Raw genomic sequence first — 23,398 nt, 5'->3', positions numbered from 1 at the left:
AAGAAAAGTTGGATAGACTGGGGTTGTTTTCACTGGAATGTAGGAGATTGATGTGCAATCTGAAAGAAACTTAAAAGATTGTGAATGGCATGAATAAACTGGGAAGTATGAGGTACAGGGTGGGGGGTGGGGGTGGGGGGGGGGAGGAGTTTAAAAGAGATGTGCGAGGCATGTTTTTCACACAAAGGGGTGAGTGCCTGGATGCAGTGCCAGAGGAAGTGGTGGAAGCAGACGCAATAGCAGCATTCAATAAACACCTGGACTAATACATGAATAGGAAGGGAATAGAGGAATACGGATCCAGTAAGTGTAAACAGTTTTAGTATCGAAGAGCAAAATGTGTCAGCGCAGGCTTAGAGGGCTGAAGGGCCTGTTCCTGTGATGTATTGTTCTTTGTACTATGATCTATGCTTGGAAACTAGTTTATGTATGAATGAACTGGAACTAATCTTTGCAGACTTATTTATTTACAGAGTTACACATTACAAATACATACCCCTTAACCACAACAGCCACAGTATCAACCAGCGTCTGTAGGGGTTAAATGAATGGCAAGTCAATGCATAACACCTTCATACAATTAAACAGAATTAATTTGCAACTAACAGTCTGGAGTGGAGTTAGTGAAACATTGAAGGATTTGCTAGCCCTAACATTAATTTTGTTTTAACCTGGGCCTCTTGGTCCAGGGATATGGACACCCATACTGTTGTTGAATACAATTCTGACGCTGGAGATGGCCCACAGTATTTCAAGATTGACCCAGTTTCACATTGGGTAGATATGGACTATGTGGTCATTACTCAACTCACTTGTCATGCTATATGACAAAATGGTGAGTTTCCTCAGTGTGAAGATGGGCTTTTGCCTCAGTTAGGACGATGCAGTCTTCAGTCCTACCGACACTGTCACTGGCAAATGCATCTGCTACAGATAGATTGGTGAGGACGAGTTCAAGTAGGATATTCCCTCTTTTCCTTTCACACTTGGCACAAGCCTAGTCTGGCAGATGTGTCTCTCTGGGTCAGTTGTGGTGCTACCCACCAAGCCTACTCTTGGTGGTGGACAATGAGGGCCCCCTATCCCCAAGCAGAGATTGTTCTGTGCCCTTGCTGCCTTCATTGCTTCTTCCCAGTGATGGTCATCATGGTAGAGCACTGATTCATCAATAGAGGAAGCAGTTAAGTAGAATGATCAGCAGGGATGTTCTTTGTCTCAATATCACAAGACATCATAGGGCTTGAAATCATACCTTCAAAACAGTAATTGGGATATCTAGATTCCTACAGCAGTAACTCTGTTATCATTCTCCACTTTCTGGCAGGTGGGTCTTGTCTGGATCAGAATTTAGGTCACGGAAAACAAGGGCCCATGCTCCAGTTCAGAAAAGAAACGCTGCTGTTTAAGCTGCACTTTGTAACTAGATACATCTGTTTGATTTTCTGTTCTGTGCGAAATTCTATCAGTGAAGAGATCAGTTTGAAATTAAAGAAGGTGTGTGACTCCTCACTGCTGCTGAAGCTCCCCCACCCCACACAGCTTATCTGAGTTTAATGCACAGATGATAAGGACCTGGAATGCGAGAGATTCCAAATTTGGATTCTGCATAACTTGGTCTTGGCTCATATTCTGGGAGATGGAATGTGAACTGTTGCAGCATGGAAGTGAAGAATAGGAAGAGTTCAGTCTTTGCCAGCTGTTCCCCCAGGCACACACGGCGACCTGCACAAAGAGGTGCAAAGAACGGTCAAGTCGGAAGGTCACTGTGGGGTCACACTGATTAAACAACGAATGGTCATTATCTTAAATACCCGAAGTCCCACTGATAGCACTCCAGCCCATCTACACTCAATGAATCAGTTCCAAAACTTTTCAAACTCAAGTTTATTTTATGCTTCCACTGTATATAGAAGCTGCTGGCAATGCCAACATTTGTTGCCATGTCTGATTGTCTTTGTGAAGGTGTTGCAGAGCCAAAACTGCTGCAGTCCACAAGACAACCCTTCTAGAATGGTCCAAAAAACCGAGTGCCTTACAATGCCATCTCAGACAGCAGTTAGGCATTCAGCAATTTGCTGTAGGATTTGAATGTCGGACTGACCAGGAAAGATAGGCAAATTTCCCTCCCTAAAGAATGTTCCTTTTTACAACAATTTTCGTGGTCATGATATTAGCTTTTAATTCCATATTTTGTGCATTGAAATCAAATTCCACCAGGTGTAGTGATGGGAGTTGGTGGCATATCCCCAGAGTGTTAGCATGGACCTCTCAATTATTTACCAGGATCAATACTATGACATTACCACCTCCCTTAATACTCTTTCATTTTACTTTACTCAATCAATATAAAATTAATTATTTCAAAACTGTGTTGACTATAAAGTGCTTTGAAGGTAAATTTTAATCTAGATTGTGATTAATGAGATTTTATGAGATCAAGGAGGAAAATAAGACCCTGAACCCAAATTAAGCTGATCATCATTACAAATTTGCAGCTGTGTATTTCAGTACGGTTAATGCTTCCTCGAATTGTACGTTACCTGCAGAGAATGGGATGAAGGCTTCTGGTTTCACAAAGCTCCCCTCTGAGTTGAGGAAGTGACCTGGATTAAACTGGTGTGGAGTCGACCAAACATTCTCATCAAACAAGGCGGAGGACAGATTTGGGATGATTGTTGTTCCCTACATCATTAAAATAGAGACACGTGAGTCAAGAATATGGTTGTATCAGCCATCAGAGCAATAAGGGGGAGGCCATCATAGTGGGGGGATGGAAGGAAGATAGCGACCTGTCCAGGTTAAGGAAATTATTCTGAATCACAGACATTTGTCTTTGTTGTCATAGACAGAAATGCTTTCAGACCACGCTCCAGGATCAACACCAATAATAGGTTTCTGAATATTCAGAAATATCCTTCCTGCTCAACAGACACAGAAATACTACACCTCCCACAGAAGCACTATATCGACACCAGGTACCACTCTGGCCATTCTATGCTACACTCCCAAGACCGACACACCCTTTTGAAAGCACAGTACCCATGTCAGGAACTACTCACAGTTATAAATGGCTAGTTATCCTTTCATCATTGATAGGGTTAAGTTGGAGTTAGGGATGTTCGCTCTGTTCAGTTGCCATTATGACCCCTCAGATATACAGCAGAAAGACTTGGATGACATGTAGGCTTGGGCTGCTCAGTGACAAGTAACAATCCCACCATGCAAGTGCAAGATAATGAATATCTCCAGCACGAGAAAGTCTGACCATCCCCTCTTGACATGGTGCCATTACCACCACTTTAGACCCTCACCAACCACACCCCAGTGGTTACCATTATCTAAGAACTGAACCAATCCTCTCATATCTCATGACTACCTCAACGCCTGACTGCCCAAAGCCTGCCCACCATCTACAAGGTACAATTGAGGAGTGTGGTGGAGCACACCCCACTTGCTGCTCCAACAACAGTCAAGAAGCTTGATGCCATCCAGGACAAAGCAGCCAGCTTAAATGATTTACCTGATTAACCACGCTAGAGTCTATTGTCAATACATAGGGGATCCAGTAAGATACCATCTACAAGACATAACAGTTTGCCAAGATTTCTTCGAGCAATCTAAAACATATTCCATGAGACCTGCATGTCCAAAAGTATGCAATCCATACCTTAGGGATAGTGTAGCCCATGACCTCTGTATCTCTGTATGTTTGATGAGGAAGTGAAATGGGTGCAATATTTCCCGCCCGTTGGGTTTCATGGATAACAGCATTAGTGTACGGCATTTCCTCACGGTCTTCCACCCTTGGCATTCTCTCCTTGCCAATTACTCTGTCAATCTCCTCCTGGACTTTAGCTACAGAAACAGAACAAGTTTTGCAGCTTCATTGAAATAAAAAAGGGATTTATTTATCAGCATTTACAACATCAAATGTACAAGGAGCTTTAATGTCAAGAAAGTACTTCATGATGTGAACACAGTCAAGGTGAAGGAAGCACACAGTTCTGTGTGTACAACAAGGTCACAAGGCACATATATCATCTGTTTTAGTGAATGGAAACCTGACGTTTGAACATCTCTCATCTTAAACATTTTTGGCCAATTGCATCATCAGCTTATTTATTTCAATTTAAATCACCTCTGACTCTAAACTCCAAAGGATAGTACGGCTAGAAAACGAAGAGCCCAGAGATCTCAGAAGCTTGTGCAGCTTGAGGAGATTACAAGGATGGACAATATCATGAAGGGATTTTAAAAACAAGGATAAACATTTAAAATCTGAGGCACTGCATAATCTGCAGCCATGCCGATCAGCCAGCACATAGGTAATGATAACTGGAATTTAGTGCAAGTCAGGAAAGGGTAGAAGAGTTTTGGATGATCTCATATTTAAAGAGGGTTCCTAGGGGAGAAAGTGAGGACTGCAGATGCTGGAGATCAGATTCGAGAATGTGGTGCTGGAAAAGCACAGCAGGTCAGGCAGCATCCGAGGAGCAGGAGAATCGGCATTTCGGGCACAAGCCCGTCATCAGGAATGATCAGGTTCTACTCCTGATAGCCAGTTCATGAAGCAAGAAATCCAAGCCAGCTTCCGTTGGAATTTATTTATTCACAGCATGAGACCTTACAAGTACCCAGCTCCTGACTCCCTTTAACTCGGGGTGGTACATACAGCCACAGTGCTGTTTGGGAGGCGGTTCCAGTGACAGTGAAGGAATGGTCCTTCACAGGGATTCATTTTCGATTCCATCCTCAGGCGACTATGTTCTAGTTTCCTCCACAGTCCAGTGATGTGCAGGCTAGGCGGGTCAGCCATGGCAAATGCAAGGTTACAGGGACAGGGTGTTGACCTGGGTGGGATGCTGTTTGGGAGAGTTGGTTAGATTAGATTACTTACAGTGTAGAAACAGGCCCTTCAGCCCAACAAGTCCACACCGCCCTGCCGAAGCGCAACCCACCCATACCCCTACATTTACCCCTTACCTAACACTACGGGCAATTTAGCATGGCCAATTCACCTGACCTGCACATCTTTGGACTGTGGGAGGAAACCGGAGCACCCGGAGGAAACCCACGCAGACACGGGGAGAATGTGCAAACTCCACACAGTCAGTCGCATGAGTCGGGAATTGAACCCGGGTCTCTGGCGCTGTGAGGCAGCAGTGCTAACCACTGTGCCACCGTGCTGCCTGCCAACTACCGTGCTGCCCACCTGCCACCGTGCCGCCCACCATCGAGTTGGTGTAGACTTGATGGGCCAAATGGCCTGCTTCCACACTGTATGGATTCTCAATGGCGGAGGTCGAAGGTTTAAACTGTGCTGAAAAAGCAGCCTTGACAAGTTGCTGCGATGTGTCTTGTAGATGGTACACACTGCTGTTTTAGGCCTTGGCTGTAGAGGGAACAAATGTTTAAAGTGGTAAAAGGTATGACAATCAAGTGGGTGGCTTTGTCTTGGGTCCAGGTCAGTTTCTGGTCAATGATAACCACAAGGATGTTGATAGTTAGTCTGAGAGAAAAATGGAGAATTAAAATGACATGTCACCACAACACAGGATCATACTTTCATAGTGAATAGAACAGTTCTACAACGTGGACCCTCAAACAATATCAGGTTAAAGAAGACCACATTGTGAGCAGCAAATAGAATAGACCAGATCGAGTGAAGTACTTGCAAGTCTCTGCTTCACCCTGGAAGGAGTGCTTGGCACCTCAGACAATGAGGAGGGGAGAAGTAAAGCACTGGACATTACACCTCATGTATTTGCTCAAAACCTGGAGGCCAAAATAGAAACGTTAAAGGCTGAATGGGAAATGGAAGTGAATTTTGATTTCCACTCTGAATGATTGTGATCTGGAACACTCGCAGGCTCAGCCAGCAACTCCAACACCCAAGTGAAAAAAAACACTTTGCCCAAGATTATTTATGGAAGCTGATTCCATAAATAATTCCAAAATAGACTGAGAGGGGTACTTCAGTAAGAAAAAAACTACGCAGTTACAAATAAAATGTACCTTCTGCTCCACTTTAAAGAATCCAGCGCAGTCACCACAGACTGAATGGTTTCTCCTGGTTGAATGGTTTCTATGATTCTACAATGCTATGGAACAAATACATCCAAATCCACTAAAACTGTTCTCCTTCTGCATCATTTATTACTGGTTCTCTCCTCCCTCAAGCCTCCCCCTCGGTTCCCATTGGAATCTCTGTTCTGCTCACTCCCACAGTCCAGGATGGTAACCATGGTCCTGTCAGGTATATAAGGTCCATCTGTACTTACACTGCATGTCTGGATGTTGCATCATAAAAAGCAGACCCCAGAGCAGAGTGGTGGACGTGGTCTCAGTCCCAGCTGCAAAGAGATCTAAAACAGTCCCCAACAAATTGGTTTCCTGGAAACTTGATTGTGGGACGTGTTTCATCTGAAAGCAAGTTACAAAAAGGATCAGTAATTAAGGAATGGAACCATAGGAATAAGAGAATACAATATGAGTCCTGTCAGACCACCCTGGCAGTGCTAATTCCTTGTTAGAATGATCCAGCTAATTCCACTCCCTTTGTAATTGACCCTGAAGCCATGGGAAACGGTGTTTCCATTCTCAATCTATCCAATCCCTTCGTGATCTTTGAATACCTCCATCAAATCAATTTACAAATGTTCCATGTTTAAATTTTGTGAATTTGATTATGACTGATACTCACTTGGTTAGTTAAGCTTGTGTGTCAACTCATACAGAATTAAACAAAGCTCTTGAAAGATCTGGATGCTGAAGCTGGAAGCGTGGAGCAGACACCTTAAAGCACAATGAATAAATCCTGTTGCACATATGGAAGCTAGCGTATAAACCCAAGGTATTAGAATTACAGATCAATGAGTCCCATTCACCTGGTCTCTCCAAATGGCCCTATAAATTTTACTTATTCAATTTCCTTTTGAAAGTTTAAAGCCAGACAACTTTGTTGTATAGTATTTACAAAATGCTGCCAAGACAAACATTTATTTCTCAGCCCTAAAGTCCAAATATGTGCAGATTAGATAGATTGACCATGCTAAATTGCCCATAGTTCCAGAGATGTGCAGGCTCGGTGGATTAGCCATGGGAAGTGCAGGGTATCGGGGTGGGTCTGGGTGGGCTGCTCTTCAGAAGGTCGGCGTGGACTCGATGGGCCGAATGGCCTGCTTCTACACTGTAGGAATTCTATGAAATGCCCTCCTTAACAGTCGGGTCTATATAATTAGTAAGAGTTAGGATATCACATATGAACTATTGATTTTCAAACTCCATCATCCAATTTATTTTGCACTGAAATAGTATTCAAAGTATCAAAAGCATGGACTTAAAATGGTTAGAAACACCATATCAAACACAAGCAAGGCCAAGCTTCATGAAACCAATTAAGCAAGAGACTGCTGAACTGGAACTAATGTTTTATTTGACAGAGACAAAACAGCTTCTTGGGGAGGGAATAACTGTTGATTATCAAAAGACTATCAGAGGAGAGCAGAAAATATCTTCAACAGAGGGAAAAGGAGGCCAAAAATCAAATGCGAAGACTTTAATGCCCAGTTACCTTCTCTTTTCCCTGCTAAGAAGGGATTAAATAGCTCCACAGAAAGTAAAGTTAGACCGTCCCCATGACACCGTCTGGAATAGGCCCAGTTTCCATCTCCTACCTTCTCCTGCTCTGTTAAGAAAGCATCGATGAAGTCCCTGGGCTCATTTGGATCCCATTGTTTTTTATGTTCCATGACTTTCTCCCGAACAAACTCAACAGCTTTATTTTGATTTTCAAATATTTTATTGTGTGGACCTGGGAAGTGACGAATAAAGGGGAACGTATTCAACAACTGCAAAACAAAACAGAGTTTGAAATGAAACATATATTCTTTCACAAAAAGAATTCCTTCTGATTTTGTTGGAAATAGTCCCAGAGAAATTCATCTCAATATATTCATGGAGATAATGGTGACATTTTACCATTTCTAAAGCCACTGATGTATCTAACAGGAGACTGATACCTTCTATATCTGCATGGACTATTCCACTATTTCACCCCAAGGAAAATTGGCAACAGTAAGAAAGAAGGGTCTTTTCGACAGAATATCTCCTATCTCTAAGTTAATCACTTGACTACTTTATCACAAACTTAACACCACCTCCAAACGGACCCCACCACCAGGGATATATTTCCCTCCCCTCCCCTATCAGCGTTCCGAAAAGACCACTCCCTCCGTGACTCCCTCGTCAGGTCCACACCCCCCACCAACCCAACCTCCACTCCAGGCACCTTCCCCTGCAACTGCAAGAAATGCAAAACTTGCGCTCACACCTCCCCCCTTACTTCCCTCCAAGGCCCCAAGGGATACTTCCATATCCGCCACAAATTCACCTGCACCTCCACACACATCTATTGCACCCGATGTGGCCTCCTCTATATTGGGGAGACAGGCCGCCTACTTGCGGAATGGTTCAGAGAACACTTCTGGGACACCCGGACCAACCAACCCAACCACCCCGTGGCTCAACACTTCAACTCCCCCTCCCACTCCACCAAGGACATGCAGGTCCTTGGACTCCTCCATCGCCAGACCATAGCAACACAACGGTTGGAGGAAGAGCGCCTCATCTTCCGCCTAGGAACCCTCCAACCACAAGGGATGAACTCAGATTTCTCCAGTTTCCTCATTTCCCCTCCCCCATCTTGTCTCAGTCAAATCCCTCGAACTCAGCACCGCCTTCCTAACCTGCAATCTTCTTCCTGACCTCTCCGTCCTCACCCCACTCCGACCTATCACCCTCACCTTGACCTCCTTCCACCTATCGCATTTCCAACGCCCCTCCCCCAAGTCCCTCCTCCCTACCTTTTATCTTAGCCTGCTGGGCACACTTTCCTCATTCCTGAAGAAGGGCTTATGCCCAAAACGTCGATTCTCCTGTTCCTTGGATGCTGCCTGACCTGCTGCGTTTTTCCAGCAACACATTTTTAGCTCTATTCTCCAGCATCTGCACTCCTCACTTTCTCTTCCTACTTTATCACAAAGAAAACTAGAAGCATTTTTAAAAAAGTATCTTGCAATTTGTTGCGATTTCTTCAAGTTGAGAACAGTAATAATGGTTTCCTCTGTGACTCTGTCAACTCCTGTTATAGATGGTAGTGTATTCAATGTCCAATTACCCTATAGTGCAGCTTGACCCTAACCAATCAGGTTAGGGTCTTTGTTTGAAACTAATCCACTCTCCCACTTTACTTGACCCAGTGGGAAGACGGTGAGGTTACCTTTTCAGGTCCAAGTCTGCCCTCTGGAGCATCAGTTCATGACAACCCTGGGACAGCAGTTTACACCGCCCCCTACTGAGCACAAATAAAATGAACTGCAAGCAGTGATCAGATCATCATCTAACACAGCACAGGAATAGTAAAGTCCCACATCAGATGTGAGGAAAGCTGAAGCTTGTTGTATGCTCCTTAAATTTGCCATTGAATGAAACTTACATCTGGAATTTCCAGAGAAGAAGGACAACTAGAGAGGTAATGTCAGTCTCAGTGTTCAACCGTGTGTTCGCCGACATCTAAATGGCTCATTCGATTTGTGGTGGTGCAGGCCATAAACACAACCAATTTTCACTCAGGTAAATCTGTCTTTAATGAGGACACTTGTGGTCACTTCATTGAGTTAATGGTAGCTAATGAAAAATAGGTAGGAAGACAAGTTTTGAAGATACAAAGATGTCACTGATGAAGAAAGATAGATTGAATGAGTGGGCAAATATCTGGCAAATGGAGTATAATGTGGGAAAACATGAAATTTTTCACTTTGGCAGGAAGAATAAAAAGCAGAGTGCTACTGAAATGAAAAACAACTGTAAAATGCTACAGCTCTTCTGGTGCACGAGTCACAAAAACATTTGAATGATTCAAGAAGGATAATGAGGTGCTACCCTTCATTATCAGAAAACTAAACAGGAGAGTAAGTATGTTATGTCTCAGTTATACAGAGCATTGATGAGACTACATCTTAAATTCTGTGTGCAGTTTTAGTTTTCTTATTTAATGAAAGATGTAAATGCATTGAAGGTGATTCAGAAGCAGTTTACAATATTGATACTTAGACTGAGTGGGCTATCTAATGAGGAAGGGTTGGATGGGCTGAGTTTGTTTCCACCAGAGTTTAGAAAAGTGAGGACTGACTTGAATAAGATTCTGAATGGACAACACATTCAACCATCCCCAACATGCACCACCACAAGAATGTGGATCATTGCAACCTGGAGAGGGACGCCTTTCGGGAGTGCAGGTGGGCAAGTGGTGGGTGTGTTGGATAAATGAGGGAGGGGCAATGAGGCGGATAGAGTGACTGTATTAGCTATATATGATTCAACACAAATATACAACTTGGGGTCAGAGGTAGGCTGTTTGGCCCCTTGAGTTTAGATCAGAGTGATGCTGGAAAAGCACAGCAGGTCAGGCAGCATCAGAGGAGCAGGATAATCGATGTTTCGGGTAAAAGCCCTTCATCAGGAATAGAGGCAGGAAACCTCCAGGGTGGAGAGATAAATGGGGGGTGGGGGGGGTGGTGGTGCTGGGGAGAAGGTAGCAAAGAGTATAATAGGTGAATGGGGGTGGGGATGAAGGTGATAGGTCAGAGGGGAGTGTCAGTCACCTCCTCCCCCCCCCCACACCTCCTGCTGCATGCTCCACCAATCGCCAAAGGTTGCTATCTATCTCTCTAATTGTTAGCGGGGTAGACAGGAATGTGAATCTGACGCCAACATCAGATCATCTTATTGAATGGTGGAGCAGGCCCCAGCTGCCTCGGAACACTTAAACCCCAGGGCATCAATGTGGACTTCACCAGTTTCCTCATTTCCCCTCCCCCCACCTTACCTCAGTTCCAACCTTCCAGCTCAGCACCGTCCTCATGTCCTGTCCTACCTGCCAATCTCCCTCCCTATCTATCCGCTCCACCCTCCCCTCTGACCTATCACCTCCATCCCCATCCCCATTCACCTACTGTACTCTTTGCTACCTTCCCCCACCCTCCCCTCTGACCTATCACCTTCCAAGGAAACTTTTATCTTGGTATTCAAAATGTTCCCCAGCCAAAGTCTTCTCATACTGGGCCTAGCCTTGAGAAGACAGAAGACTTTGAAATCTGGACTTTTTCCTTGTCTTTTGGATAAGGACTTAAAGATGTAGATGTTTTTCTTTGCCTTTTGGCCTTGTTTCTTTTTTTAATTCTGATTTTGTATTTTAAAGTGGCAGCATAGGATAGCGACTTTGTACACCTTTCAGTACTCCTGTACTTGAGTACACATGACAATAAAATCTAATTCTAAAACTTCAAAATTCTAAGATTGGGAGTCCCACACAGATTATTGTCTGACTGGTGTCAGCGAAAGGGACATATCAACTTAGTTTGAAAGAATGTGGAAAGGGAAGGAAAGGTCCAGTCTTTATGGTCTACTCTGGGACCAAGAACAGTGGGAAGAGAGGGTAAGAGATCCTGTTTAACAGACCGCCAGAACTAATGGGTAAATTAAAGAACGGATTGTAAAGGGTTATAATCTGTTGTAAGGCCTACACAGTTGAAGAATGTAGCTCAACATTGTCTTATATCATTTGAGACTGACACAGATATTTAGAACTCTACAATACTCAGTCGTTTACTTATTAATTACCTCATTAATGGCCTTACCTCAGCCCAAACACCAGTTTCCAATTCAAAACTTTCTTCAGTTATCTCTAGAAATCCAAGGAAACTTTTATCTTGGTATTCAAAACGTTCCCCAAAAACAATTGAACAGATAATATTGGAGACTGCACACATTACAATGAAATGTGGATCAAAAGGAAGTCCTGAATAAAAGACAATGAATTATAATATTTTTCAGAGAAATGATCCAAATAATAAGACTTTGAATCTCTTACAAATTGAAATGAGAAATTTGGCAGCATGTTGAATTTTCATTTCTGATCTATGTAAACCTAGCCATCGGGTTTGAGATAATTGAGGAATGATGGCTGTATCATTGGACTACAGACCAAGCTTAATGTCCAAGAGGGCTTCAGATGATTCTTTAAATAGAAGCAATATTCAGCTTTATGGGAAAATGGCAGGAGAATGGATCTGAGTCATGATGCTCACTCAGAGAACCAGTGAAGACATGGTAGGCTGAATGGCTGTAATAAACCTATGATTCTTTTTCCCCTTAATGGGGCAATAAGGGTCTTTCATTGAACCAGTCAACAAAACAAATTCTTCCACAGAAACATTGTCAGCTTCCCATGTTCCACCAACCATCATTCTAGCTTATGCAAGTTCTACTCCCACCTCCTGATATCCAAATGCATACCAAGTCCCTTCATCTATATGCTACTTTACCTTAGACCTCCAATGCCTCAATGTCAAAATTCTTCGCCATGTTTTCATCCCTCCATAGCCTTGCCTATCCCGGTGTCTGGAAACTCCTCCAGCAGAATCCCTTGGGGGGAATGTGTTCCTCCAACCCTAGCCTGAGATACATCTCCTCATTTCCTGCATTCCACTACTGACATCTGTGCCTTCAGAAGTCTAAAGTCTCATGACACCACATTATAGTCCAACAGGTTTATTTGAAATCACAAGCTTTTGGAGCACTACTCCTTCATCAGGTGACTTTGTACATCCCGTCCAATACCTGCACCTCCACATTCATAAGTCTAGATCCCAAGGCAATGTCTATTTTCCCTTTGGTGTGGAAATGTACAACTGTAGAAAATTCCTCCAAACACTCGAGAAATACTTTCTCCATCTTTGCCCTTTACACTATATTTGAATGACTATAGTCACCCATTATATTACTCAATGGCTCGTTCACTTGTAATCCCCTTGCAAATGTCTTCCTTTGCATCATTTGCAGGTAGTCTAAGATCTATATCAAGCAACATAATTGCACCTTCTTTTGATCCTGAGTCTTGCCAAATGTGTTCTGTACTGATCCCACTCAGACTACCTCTCTTTCTAGGATTGCAATACTCAACTTAATCAATGCTGCCACCCCTCCTCTTGTCCTGCCTTTCCTGAATGCCTTCATTAGCTAAGTGTCAGTGATCATGACAGCTTCTTATTTCCACCAGTCATTATACCCACACTCCATATATTTGATTATATAGATTACCTGCTTACCCCAATTTAGAAGTTGTTATTTTCCCTCTTACTGACGAGAAATTTTTATTTATTCACAGGACGTTTGTGTCAGCTGTAATGTCAACATTTAATACCGTTGCCAGTTACCTCATTCAAACTCTGCTATCTGGGCAGTATATTTACAGTCAATGCAATTAAACAAGGGACTTCCAGTATTTTAACCAGGGAAGGAGCTGTGATATACCTCCAAGTCTGGACGGTGTGTGACTTGGAGGTAATTTTGCAGGAGGAGGTATTCCTTTGTGCCTGCTGCCTCTTAATCTTTTAGAGGGTAGAGGTTGAGCACTTGAAGTGGTGCTGTTGAAAGAGCCTTGGCGAGGTGCTGCAGTGTGTCTTGTAAATGGCACACCCAGGTGGCCCTGAGTGTCGGTGGCAGAAGGACTGTTTGATGAATTGATGGATGGATTCAGTCAAGGGGTCTTAAATGATATGGCGTTCCTGAGTATTGCTGGAACTGCACCAATCCAGGCAAGTGAGTGATCCATCACGTACACTTGGACCTTGTAGATAATGGACAGGCTTTGAGGAGATAGTAATTGAGTGAAACCAGTCTCAGTGAATACAACATAAAACCAGTAAGCTCCTTGGAATCTGCTCACCTTTTGTATTTTCAAATTCTTTGGTTAAACATCCAGCCTCTTCCATGATTCGCATCTCCAGAGATTTCTTCCCCAGCCCAAAGTTCCTCAGCGTTGAAAGTGAGAACCTTCTCTGCTCTTTCCACCAAGGGCCATATTTTGCAAAGACTATACCTGCAGGGGTTTAACAGAAACAGAGGGTGGAATCTTATAGGAGTCTGATCAATGTGAGCTGTGAGAGAGTCAGGTGACAACTGCAGTGAGACCCATCTCGACATTGGGATCATCTTATTTCGCCTTTTCATGAGTGGTGTGGTGAGAATCTCACTGGTCAGTGTTGAGATACCAATTGACTGGCATTAATACTTGTTATTGCATGACCTACCTCATTAATATTTAGCCTGCTATCTTACTGAACTCACCAAACAAGCTCAATATTAAGAAAACTCAACAAGGAAACCAGAGCAGCTATCAGGTGGACACAGCTCATAACCTGCCCTGAATGACCTCCACATTTCCCACAACCAAATTGCAGCTCAGGGCATGATCGACCATCCGGGCACTTTCACTGACAGTAAGTCTGGGAGCACAGACTTACATTGAAGGGCGTATCAGCAACCATCATTGAAAGGCAGCAGTGCAGAGATGGGCAGCCATCTCACAGACTGGAACAGGCTGCATTTCACGGCCGCTTGGATGCTCTCTTAGCACCCACTCACTCAGCACCTACCTCACCACACAGCCCAGCCACCCGTTGCATGGAGACTGTAGATAGGCTTGGGTGTGGTTCCATCTTTAGCACTGCCCTGTCTCCTTGTGTAGAGGGGGCACCTAGATGGCATCCCTCCTCCTGTCCCCTTCCCTGTCCACCATGCTTTTGGTCCTCAGGACCAATGGATGGGGAAATGGAGTGCATGTCCAACAGATGCTGAGGGTACTGGTCCTGTCTCTTGAGGCTTTGCTGAACCTGTATAAAACAGTTCAAACCCACTGTTTTGATGTGAGTGGGAGGTTTGTGAGGGTTTTGTAGGGGATAGTAGGGGCAAAAACAGGAAAAGTAGCCCCTTTGATTGACACCACATCCGCAAGCTTCTACTCCGTTCACCACCCAAACATCAGTAGTAGCAGCGTGTACTATGGTGGGAACAAATCATCCTCAACCACACAATGAGATCTGTTCTCTCAGTTTCCACAAAATACCCTGCAGGCTGATAAGATGATGGAATCTTGATTACCCATCGTTTCTAATTGATTGCAATTTGACTCAGAGGTAAAACCACAAAGGGAAGACATTCAGGCCAAACAATAACCAACCCAAACAGAACCTGGTTGCTGAGACTGTATCTGAACCCTGCAAAATAGTTACCTTCTACCATATGTTTAGTGAAATCTTCATAAATTGCTAAGTGTGGCCGATCGGCAAAATCTTCTGATTTCTTCACCAGTGCCTCATTCAGGGCTTCATAGCCATTCAGTATCACTGTGTTAGTCCATCCAAATTGCACACTCACCACGTCGCCATATTTCTTCCACAGCTTAAAAGTAAAGCAGAGAATTAAATGGGGAAAAGTGCAAGTTTACTATTTTAGTTACAAGATTCATCAGACAGACCTGAGCCATTGGAATCACTCAGTTGGGAGTTGTTCTGTACTCCTGAACTAGTTAGTGCTGGGCTCCTAATATATGGAGATGGTATACAAGGGTGAACTGTTTTCCTGCAAAGTTAAAAATCACACAACACCAGGTTATAGTCCAACAGGTTTATTTGGAAGCACTAGCTTTCGGAGCACTGCTTTTTCATCAGGTGGTTGTGGAGCTCCGAAAGCTAGTGTTTCCAATTAAACCTGTTGGACTATAACCTGGTGTTGTGTGATTTTTAACTTTGCAGGAAAACAGTTCACCCTTGTAAAGCATCTCCATCTATTAGGTTGGAGCCCAGCACTAACTGGTTCAGGAGTACAGAACAACTCCCAAACTGAGTGACTCCAATGGCTCAGGTCTGTCTGATGAATCTTGTAACTAAAATAGCACAACAGGTCAGGCAGCATCCGAGGAGCAGGAGAATCGAAGTTTTGGACAAGAGTCCTTTGTCAGGAATGAGGCTTGTGAGCCAAGGGGGTGGAGAGATAAATGGGAGGGGGGGGGGAGGCTGGGCTGGGGGAAGGTAGCTGAGAGTGCAATAGGTGGATGGAGGTGGGGGTAATGGTGATAGGTTGGAGAGGAAAGTGGAGCAGATAGGTGGGAAGGAAGATGGACAGGTAGGACAGGCCATGTAGGTGGTGCCATGTTGGAAGGTTGGAACTGGGATAAGGTGGGAGGAGGGGAAATGAAGAAACTAGTGAAGTCCACATTGATGCCCTGGGGTTGGAGGGTCCCAAGGCGGAAGATAACACGTTCTTCCTCCAGGCATCGGCTGGTTAGGGAGTGGCGATGAAGGAGGCCCAGGACCTGAATGTCCTCGGCAGAGTGGCAGGGGGAGTTGAAGTGTTTGGTCATGGGATGGTGGGATTGGTTGGTGCGGGTGTCCCGGAGATGTTCTCTGAAGTGCTGTGCAAGTAGGCGTCCTGTCTCCCTAACGTAGAGGAGGTCGCTTCAGGAGCAACGGATACAGTAAACGACATGTGTGGAAGTGCAGGTAAAACTCTGTTGGATGTGGAAGTCTCCTTTGGGGCCTTGGATGATGGTGAGGGAGGAGGTGTGGGCACAGGTTTTGCAATTCCTGTGGTGGCAGGGAGTGCAGGTTTCGCAATACCTGCACTTCCACACGTCATTTATTGTATTCGTTGCTCCCAATGCTGTCTCCTTTACATTGGGGAGACAAGGTGCCTACTTGAAGGCATTTCAGAGATCATTCTGGGACACCCACACCAACCAACTCCACTGCCCTGTCGCCAAACACTTCAATTCTGTCAAGGAAATGCAGGTCCTGGGCCTCCTCTATCGCCACACCCTCACCACCCGATGCCTGGAGGAAGAATGTCACAAATTCCGCCTTGGAACCCTCCAACTCCATGGCATCAATGTGGCTTTCACCAGTTTCCTAATTTCCCCTCCCCCCACCTTATCCCAGTTCCACCCTTCCAACATGGCACCGCCCTCATGACCTGAACACCTTCCTTCCCACCTATCTGCTCCACCCTCCTCTCTGACCTATCACATTGCTCTCACCTCCGTCTACTTATCAACCTCTCAGCTACCTTCCCCCCAGCCCCACTCCATCCCCCTCCCATTTATCTCTCCACCCCCTCGGCTCACAAGCCTCATTCCTGATGAAGGGCTCTTCTCTGAAATGTCGATTCTTCTGCTCCTCAGATGCTGCCTGACCTGTTGTGCTTTTCCAGCACCACACTCTCAACTCTGGTCTCTAACATCCACAGTCCTCACTTTCTCCTTGTGTAATTCTGACCAGTTTGCCTTTGAAGGTCGTGCCCCTGGGAAATGCTAGCTCAACTGTGAATGACCAGATCAGATGTTCTAGCTTGAGCAGCTTCTGGAAGTGCCTCCCCTTTGAGAATGGCCTTGAGTTGCTGCAGTTGTTCATCACCTGACATAGTTTGTTGAAACTGCTCAACTCGACCGCAACCAGTGGAATGAGATTGATGTTGCAGGCTGGAATCTTTGGGTGTTGCAACTGCCAAATTTGTCATTTCATGGATTGCAATAATATGCAGATCTACACATGCGAGTAGGACAATGAAAGGTAGTCTGTCTGTTTCCACAAGGTAGAAGGTTTCACGTGTCCACTCTGAGGATCTGTATTGGCATTTAAGATGGAAACTGCCAATGCATGGGATGTCGGAGCAGTTGCAAGCAGTTATCTTATCTTCAGTAAACTGTCCTATCTTATTTCCAATTTCCCATGAGCACCTTGTGTAAAATCCATAAAAAGACAATATTTGCACTGTCACCAAGGGGACTCTGTTCAGCAACATAGACTTTGCTATCTGGATATCTAGATAAGATGATTCTACTCAGAGTTAGATCTAAGCTGTCTATCTTAAGTATTTGCTAATAAGAAAATCCATTAGCTGTAAGAAATCATATTAAATCTAAAAACTGTGACTAACTCCATTTAAACTTGGAACAATTGCATCATGAATATATATGTTACTTAGTCCAGTGAAGAAAGCAACATCTTAAAAGCAACATATTTAAAGAGAGGTGGGTAAAGAAAATTTTGAATAAATAAAGAAGAGGTGGGTCAGACGTTAGACAGAATTAATTGAACAGAAATAAAGAAAAACAGATGCAAACAATCCATAACAAAAACAAGTAGAGATTGAGGGTTAAATATGATTGATAGAATGGGGTCTCTCTATCTCTCTCACACTCACTCACTGCTATCTGACCATTTTGTACTTTACCTTGGCAAACGACAAGTGGGGGTTGTTCAAGTCCACCTGAAGAATGTTCCCAATGAAAGGTAAACCCCAGGGCCCAGGAGGGTAGCTCTGACCCTTGCGTCTCTTCATGAAGTCAAAGACCAGGGCAAACACCATGAAGAACATGGCCAGTACAGTGAATCTGTCACATATCATTGAGAGAAACCCGGGGAATGCTGAGAGCTCCATGTTTCCCAGAGAGACAAACACTTGTCCAGCAGCCAGAGAACAAATTCCAGCTGACAGTGAGTGAGGCTGCTGCAGAGTTTTATTGGGAGCGGCCAATCAATCACCACTTTATTACAGCATCATGTGGTTTTACCCATTGAAAATACGACAGCGAGCAAAGGGGCATATTAAGCATTGGTTCGGGTCTTGACTGTGAATATTTCTCATGACTTGGCTTATCTCAGAACGTAATTCAAAGTTTTAAAAATCCCCAGAATGCAAGCAAATTTCTGACACTTGTTGTAGCTTCTAATAAATGTCTGAACACTTAAGCTAAAGCTAACTAAGATACTAAAATTATATTTTCCACTTGTTTTTTGTTTATTCCAATTTTTCTTTATCTATTTATCTTTAAATGTGTTGAAGAAAATACATTGCTTTCCTTAAAGTAGCTGGGCATAACAATTGTTTTCTGGCTTCTCTTATTCCAGCTTCTGACTGCAAGGAGATGTGAAAAAAAAAGAGAATAGCCCCTATCACAGAGATCACGTTTCCCAATTTAGATTGATTTCCCACTGTTTGTACATTTTCTGTGTTGATTTTCTTATCTTCCTCTATTTCTATGTTGTTTATCTCCTGTCTCAAGATGGCAACACTTCACATTTTACACATGAAAAGCACTTCACTGTATGTTTATATACATGTGACAATAAATCTAAGTCTGAAATCTTATTGATTCATTTAGGGAGCTTCCAGATGTGATCTGACTGAGCTTGCAAGCCGCTGACCACCCGTCCCGGTCCCCAGTTCAACAACTGTCCTGCTCCGCCCAGGTCTCTAGCCCACTCTGTTCCTACTTTCAGCCACTCCAATGATGTCACTGCTGCTCCAAAGCAAGTTTTTTTTCCAATAAAAGGAGCACGAGAAAAAACTTCAAAAAAAGAGAGAAGAAGAACGAGAAAATGAAAGAAAAAACGGGCAGAACGAAACCAGCCTAGGGTGAGGAGCCAGATGCGACCTATTCCACTGCCGCCATCTTGGATGTGAACATGCAAACAGACGCTTACACATACACAGACACATGCACCTCTCACCTGCTGACTTGACCGTTCTTTGCTCATCTCTCTGCAGGTCGCAGTGTGTGCCTGGGGGAGCAGCTGGCAAAGACTGAACTCTTCCTGTTCTTCACCTCCATGCTCCAACAGTTCACATTCCATCTCCCAGAAAATGAACCAAGACCAAACTACACTGAATCTAAATTCGGAATCACCCTGAGTCCATGTTCTTATCACCTGTGCGTTAAACTCAGATAAGATGGAATGGGGCAGGGGGGGGGTCTTCAGCAGCAGTGGGGGGACGTACACTTTCTTTAATTTCAAACTAATCCCATCGCTAATTGTGTTTCTGTTCTCTTCTATATGAAATTTTAAAGACATGTCTAGCTATGAAGCACAGCTCTCACAGCAACGTGACTCGTCTGGATTGGAGCATGGGCCCTTGTTTTCTGGGATCTAAATTCTGATCCAAACTAGACCCACCTGCCAGACAGGCATGAGCAGAGTCTCACCCACCTGCTAATGGTGAAACCTCTTTGTGTAACTGCTCATCTCAACTCACTGAAATTCAGTGAGCAAGAGTTCTCAGTAAAAGTTGTACAGTATTCTGCATTGATTACTTGGACAAAATGAGGACTGCAGATGCTGGAGAGAGATCAGAGTCGAAGAGTGTGGCACTGGAAGACACAGCATGGTTCAGGCAGTATCCAAAGAGCAGGAGAGTTGACCTTTTGAGCGTAAGCTCTTCATCAGGAAAGTGAGGGAGGCCCAAGGAGACAGAGATAATTGGGTGGGGGTTGGGACTGGGGGGAAGGTAGCTGGGAATGTGATTGATAGATGAAGATGGGGTGATGGTGATAGGTCGGAGAGGTGGGTGGTACAGAAAGGTGGGAAGAGAGATGGACAGGTAGGATCATTCAAGAGGGCGGTGTCCAAGCGGAGGGTTGGATCCGGGATAAGTGGCGGGAGGGGAAATGAAGAAACTGGTGTAATCAACATTAATCCCATGTGGTTGTCAGCACCGTCCTCTTCACCTGTCCTACCTGTCCATCTTCTTTCCCACCTATCCGCTTCACCCTCCTCTCTGACCTACAACCATCATCCGGCCACCTTCATCTATCTATCACATTCCCAGCTACCTTCCTTCCAGCCCCAGCGCCCCCCTCCCATTTATATCTGTCTCCTTGGGCCTGCCCCACATTCCTGATGAAGAGCTTATGCTCGAAACATCGACTCTTCTGCTCGGATGCTGTCTGACTGGCTGTGCTTTTCCAGCACCACACTTTTTGACTCTGCATTAATTATCTGTTAATCAACAGAGGGAGAGAAATAGGTCTTTCGAAAGAAATGGCATATGGACAATAGTGAACCAGAAACCTGTTTTATGCTCCCAGGATACTGTCAGAATACTGATTCACTAGCACCTGCCTTGTGCTATTGCCACTACCTAATTTCGTCTGTTTGTCCAGTTATTGAACAACTGCTCGTGCCTATAATAAATGCAAAATAACGGGGATGCTGGAAATCTGAAATAAAAGCAGAGAATGCTGGAGAAAACAAACAGGTCTGTTAGCCTCTGCAATCAGAGAAACAGAGTTGACATTTTGAGCCCGGTATGATTCATCTTTGGAATGAGGTAGGAGGAAACATAATGAGTTTTATGATGTTGACAAAGGAGAGGGATTACCAAAGGCTCCACCATGATCTGAGGAAAAGGCGGAGCAAGTGTAAATGGGAGATTGCCTCCCTGGTGACGGGTTCCCTTGGATAACTCTGAGTGGATACAGGGCATCCTGAAACTGGACAGTAAGCAGACAGAAGTCATTGTCCACATTGGCACAAATGAGATAGGAAGGAAGAATGCCAAGGTCCTGCAATGGCAGTTCAGTGAGTTCATAGGGTCTTAGAGTAATAGAGATGTACAGCATGGAAACAGACCCTTCGGCCCAACCTGTCCATGCCGACCAGATATCCTAACCCAATCTAGTCCCACCTGCCAGCACCCAGCCCATATCCCTCCAAACCCTTCCTATTCACATACTCATCCAAATGCCTCTTAAATGTTGCAATTGTACCAGCCTCCACCACTTCCTCTGGCAGCTCATTCCATACACATACCACCCTCTGTGTGAAAACATTGCCCCCTAGGTGTCTTTTATATCTTTCCCCTCTCACCCTAAACTTATGCCCTCTAGTTCTGGATTCCCCGACCCCAGGGAAAAGACTTTGCCTATTTATCCTATCCATGCCCTTCATAACTTTGTAAACCTCTATAAAGTCACCCCTCAGCCTCCGATGCTCCAGGGAAAACAGCCCCAGCCTGTTCAGCCTCTCCCTATAGCTCAAATCCTCCAACCCTGGCAACATCCTTGTAAATCTTTTCTGAATCCTTTCAGGTTTCACAACATCTTTCCGATAGGAAGGAGACCAGAATTGCATGCAATATTCCAACCAATGTCCCGTACAGCCAATGGCCTAACCAATGTCCCGTACAGCCTCAACATGACCTCCCAACTCCTGTACTCAATACTCTGACCAATAAAGGAAAGCATACCAAATGCCTTCTTCACTATCCTATCTACCTGCGACCCCTCTTTCAAGGAGCTATGAACCTGCGCTCCAAGGTCTCTTTGTTCAGCAACACTCCCTAGGACCTTACCATTAAGTGTATAAGTCCTGCTAAGATTTGCTTTCCCAAAATGCAGCACCTTGCATTTATCTGAATTAACCTCCATCTGCTACTTCTCAGCCCATTGGCCCATCTGGTCCAGATCCTGTTGTAATCTGAGGTAACCCTCTTTACTGTCCACTACACCTCCAATTTTGGTGTCATCTACAAACTTACTAACTGCACCTCTTATGCTCACATCCAAATCATTTATGTAACTGACAACAAGTAGAGGACCCAGCACCGATCCTTGTGGCACTCCACTGGTCACAGGCCTCCAGTCTGAAAAACAACCCTCCACCACCACCCTCAGTCTTCTACCTTTGAGCCAGTTCTATATCCAAATGGCTAGTTCTCCTTGTATTCTGTGAGATTTAACCTTGCTAATCAGTCTCCCAAGGGGAACCTTGTCGAACGCCTTACTGAAGTCCATATAGATCACATCTACCGCTCTGCCCTCATCAATCCTCTTTGTTACTTCCTCAAAAGACTTAATCAAGTTTGTGAGACATGATTTTCCACACACAAAGCCATGTTGACTATCCCTAATCAGTCCTTGCCTTTCCAAATACATGTACATCCTGCCCCTCAGGATTCCCTCCAACAACTTGCCCACCACCTACGTCAGGCTCACTGGTCTATACTTCCCTGGCTTGTCCTTACCACACTTCTTAAATAGTGGCACCGCATTAGCCAACCTCTAGTCTTCCAGCACCTCACCTGTGACTATCGATGGTACAAATATCTCAGCAAGAGGCCCAGAAATCACTTCACTAGCTTCCCAAAGGGTACACCTGAACAGGTCCTGGGGATTTATCCATCTTTACCCGTTTCAAGACATCCAGAACCTCCTCCTCTGTAATCTGGACATTCTGCAAGATGTCATCATCTATTTCCCTACAGGCTACATCTTCCATATCCTTTTCCACAGTAAACACTGATGCAAAATACTCATTTAGTATCTCCCCTATTTTCTACGGCTCCACACAAAAGGCACCTTGCTGATCTTTGAGGGACCCTATTCTCTCCCTAGTTACCCTTTTGCCCTTAATGTATTTGTAAAAACTCTTCGGATTCTCCTTAATTCCATTTGCCAAAGATATTTCATGTCCCCTTTTTGCCCTCCTGATTTCCCTCTTAACTATACTCCTACTTCCTTTATACTCTTCTTAGGATTCACTCGATCTATCCTGTCTATACCTTACATATGCTTCCTTCTTTCTCTTAACCAAACCCTCAATTTCTTTAGTCATCCAGCATTCCCTATACCTACCAGCCTTTCCTTTCACCCTAACAGGAATGTATTTTCTCTGGATTCTCGTTATCTCATTTCTGAAGGCTTCCCATTTTCCAGCCA

The 23,398-nt window shown here is 44.3% G+C and overlaps 1 protein-coding gene and 1 pseudogene across 2 annotated transcripts in view; one reads left to right on the top strand and one right to left on the bottom strand.

Moving 5' to 3' along the window:
* LOC122564145 (microtubule-associated protein RP/EB family member 1 pseudogene) overlaps positions 1-19,644 on the top strand; it is a 70,455-nt pseudogene extending 50,811 nt beyond the window's left edge. Inside the window, exon 2 of the transcript XR_015752390.1 lies at positions 19,064-19,644. The product of XR_015752390.1 is annotated as a microtubule-associated protein RP/EB family member 1 pseudogene, transcript variant X2 (transcript). The remainder of the gene's footprint in view (positions 1-19,063) is intronic.
* Positions 446-18,352, bottom strand: LOC122564143 (cytochrome P450 2D15-like). Its single transcript, XM_043718770.2, has 9 exons — positions 18,133-18,352; positions 15,135-15,303; positions 13,790-13,942; positions 11,700-11,860; positions 7,677-7,850; positions 6,282-6,423; positions 3,668-3,855; positions 2,541-2,682; positions 446-1,722 (listed from the first exon to the last, which is right to left on the bottom strand). Exons 1-9 carry the CDS (start codon positions 18,337-18,339, stop codon positions 1,541-1,543), a joined length of 1,518 nt encoding a protein of 505 aa, XP_043574705.1. The 5' UTR covers positions 18,340-18,352; the 3' UTR covers positions 446-1,540.
* Positions 19,645-23,398: the final 3,754 nt, after the last annotated feature.

Source organism: Chiloscyllium plagiosum, unplaced genomic scaffold, assembly GCF_037043375.1.
Source record: "Chiloscyllium plagiosum isolate Xiang-an unplaced genomic scaffold, Cpla_swu_hap1 HiC_scaffold_31, whole genome shotgun sequence".
Taxonomy (NCBI): Eukaryota; Metazoa; Chordata; class Chondrichthyes; order Orectolobiformes; family Hemiscylliidae; genus Chiloscyllium; species Chiloscyllium plagiosum.
Note: the sequence above shows the minus strand (reverse complement) of the source record. Positions and strands in the feature narration are given on the sequence as shown.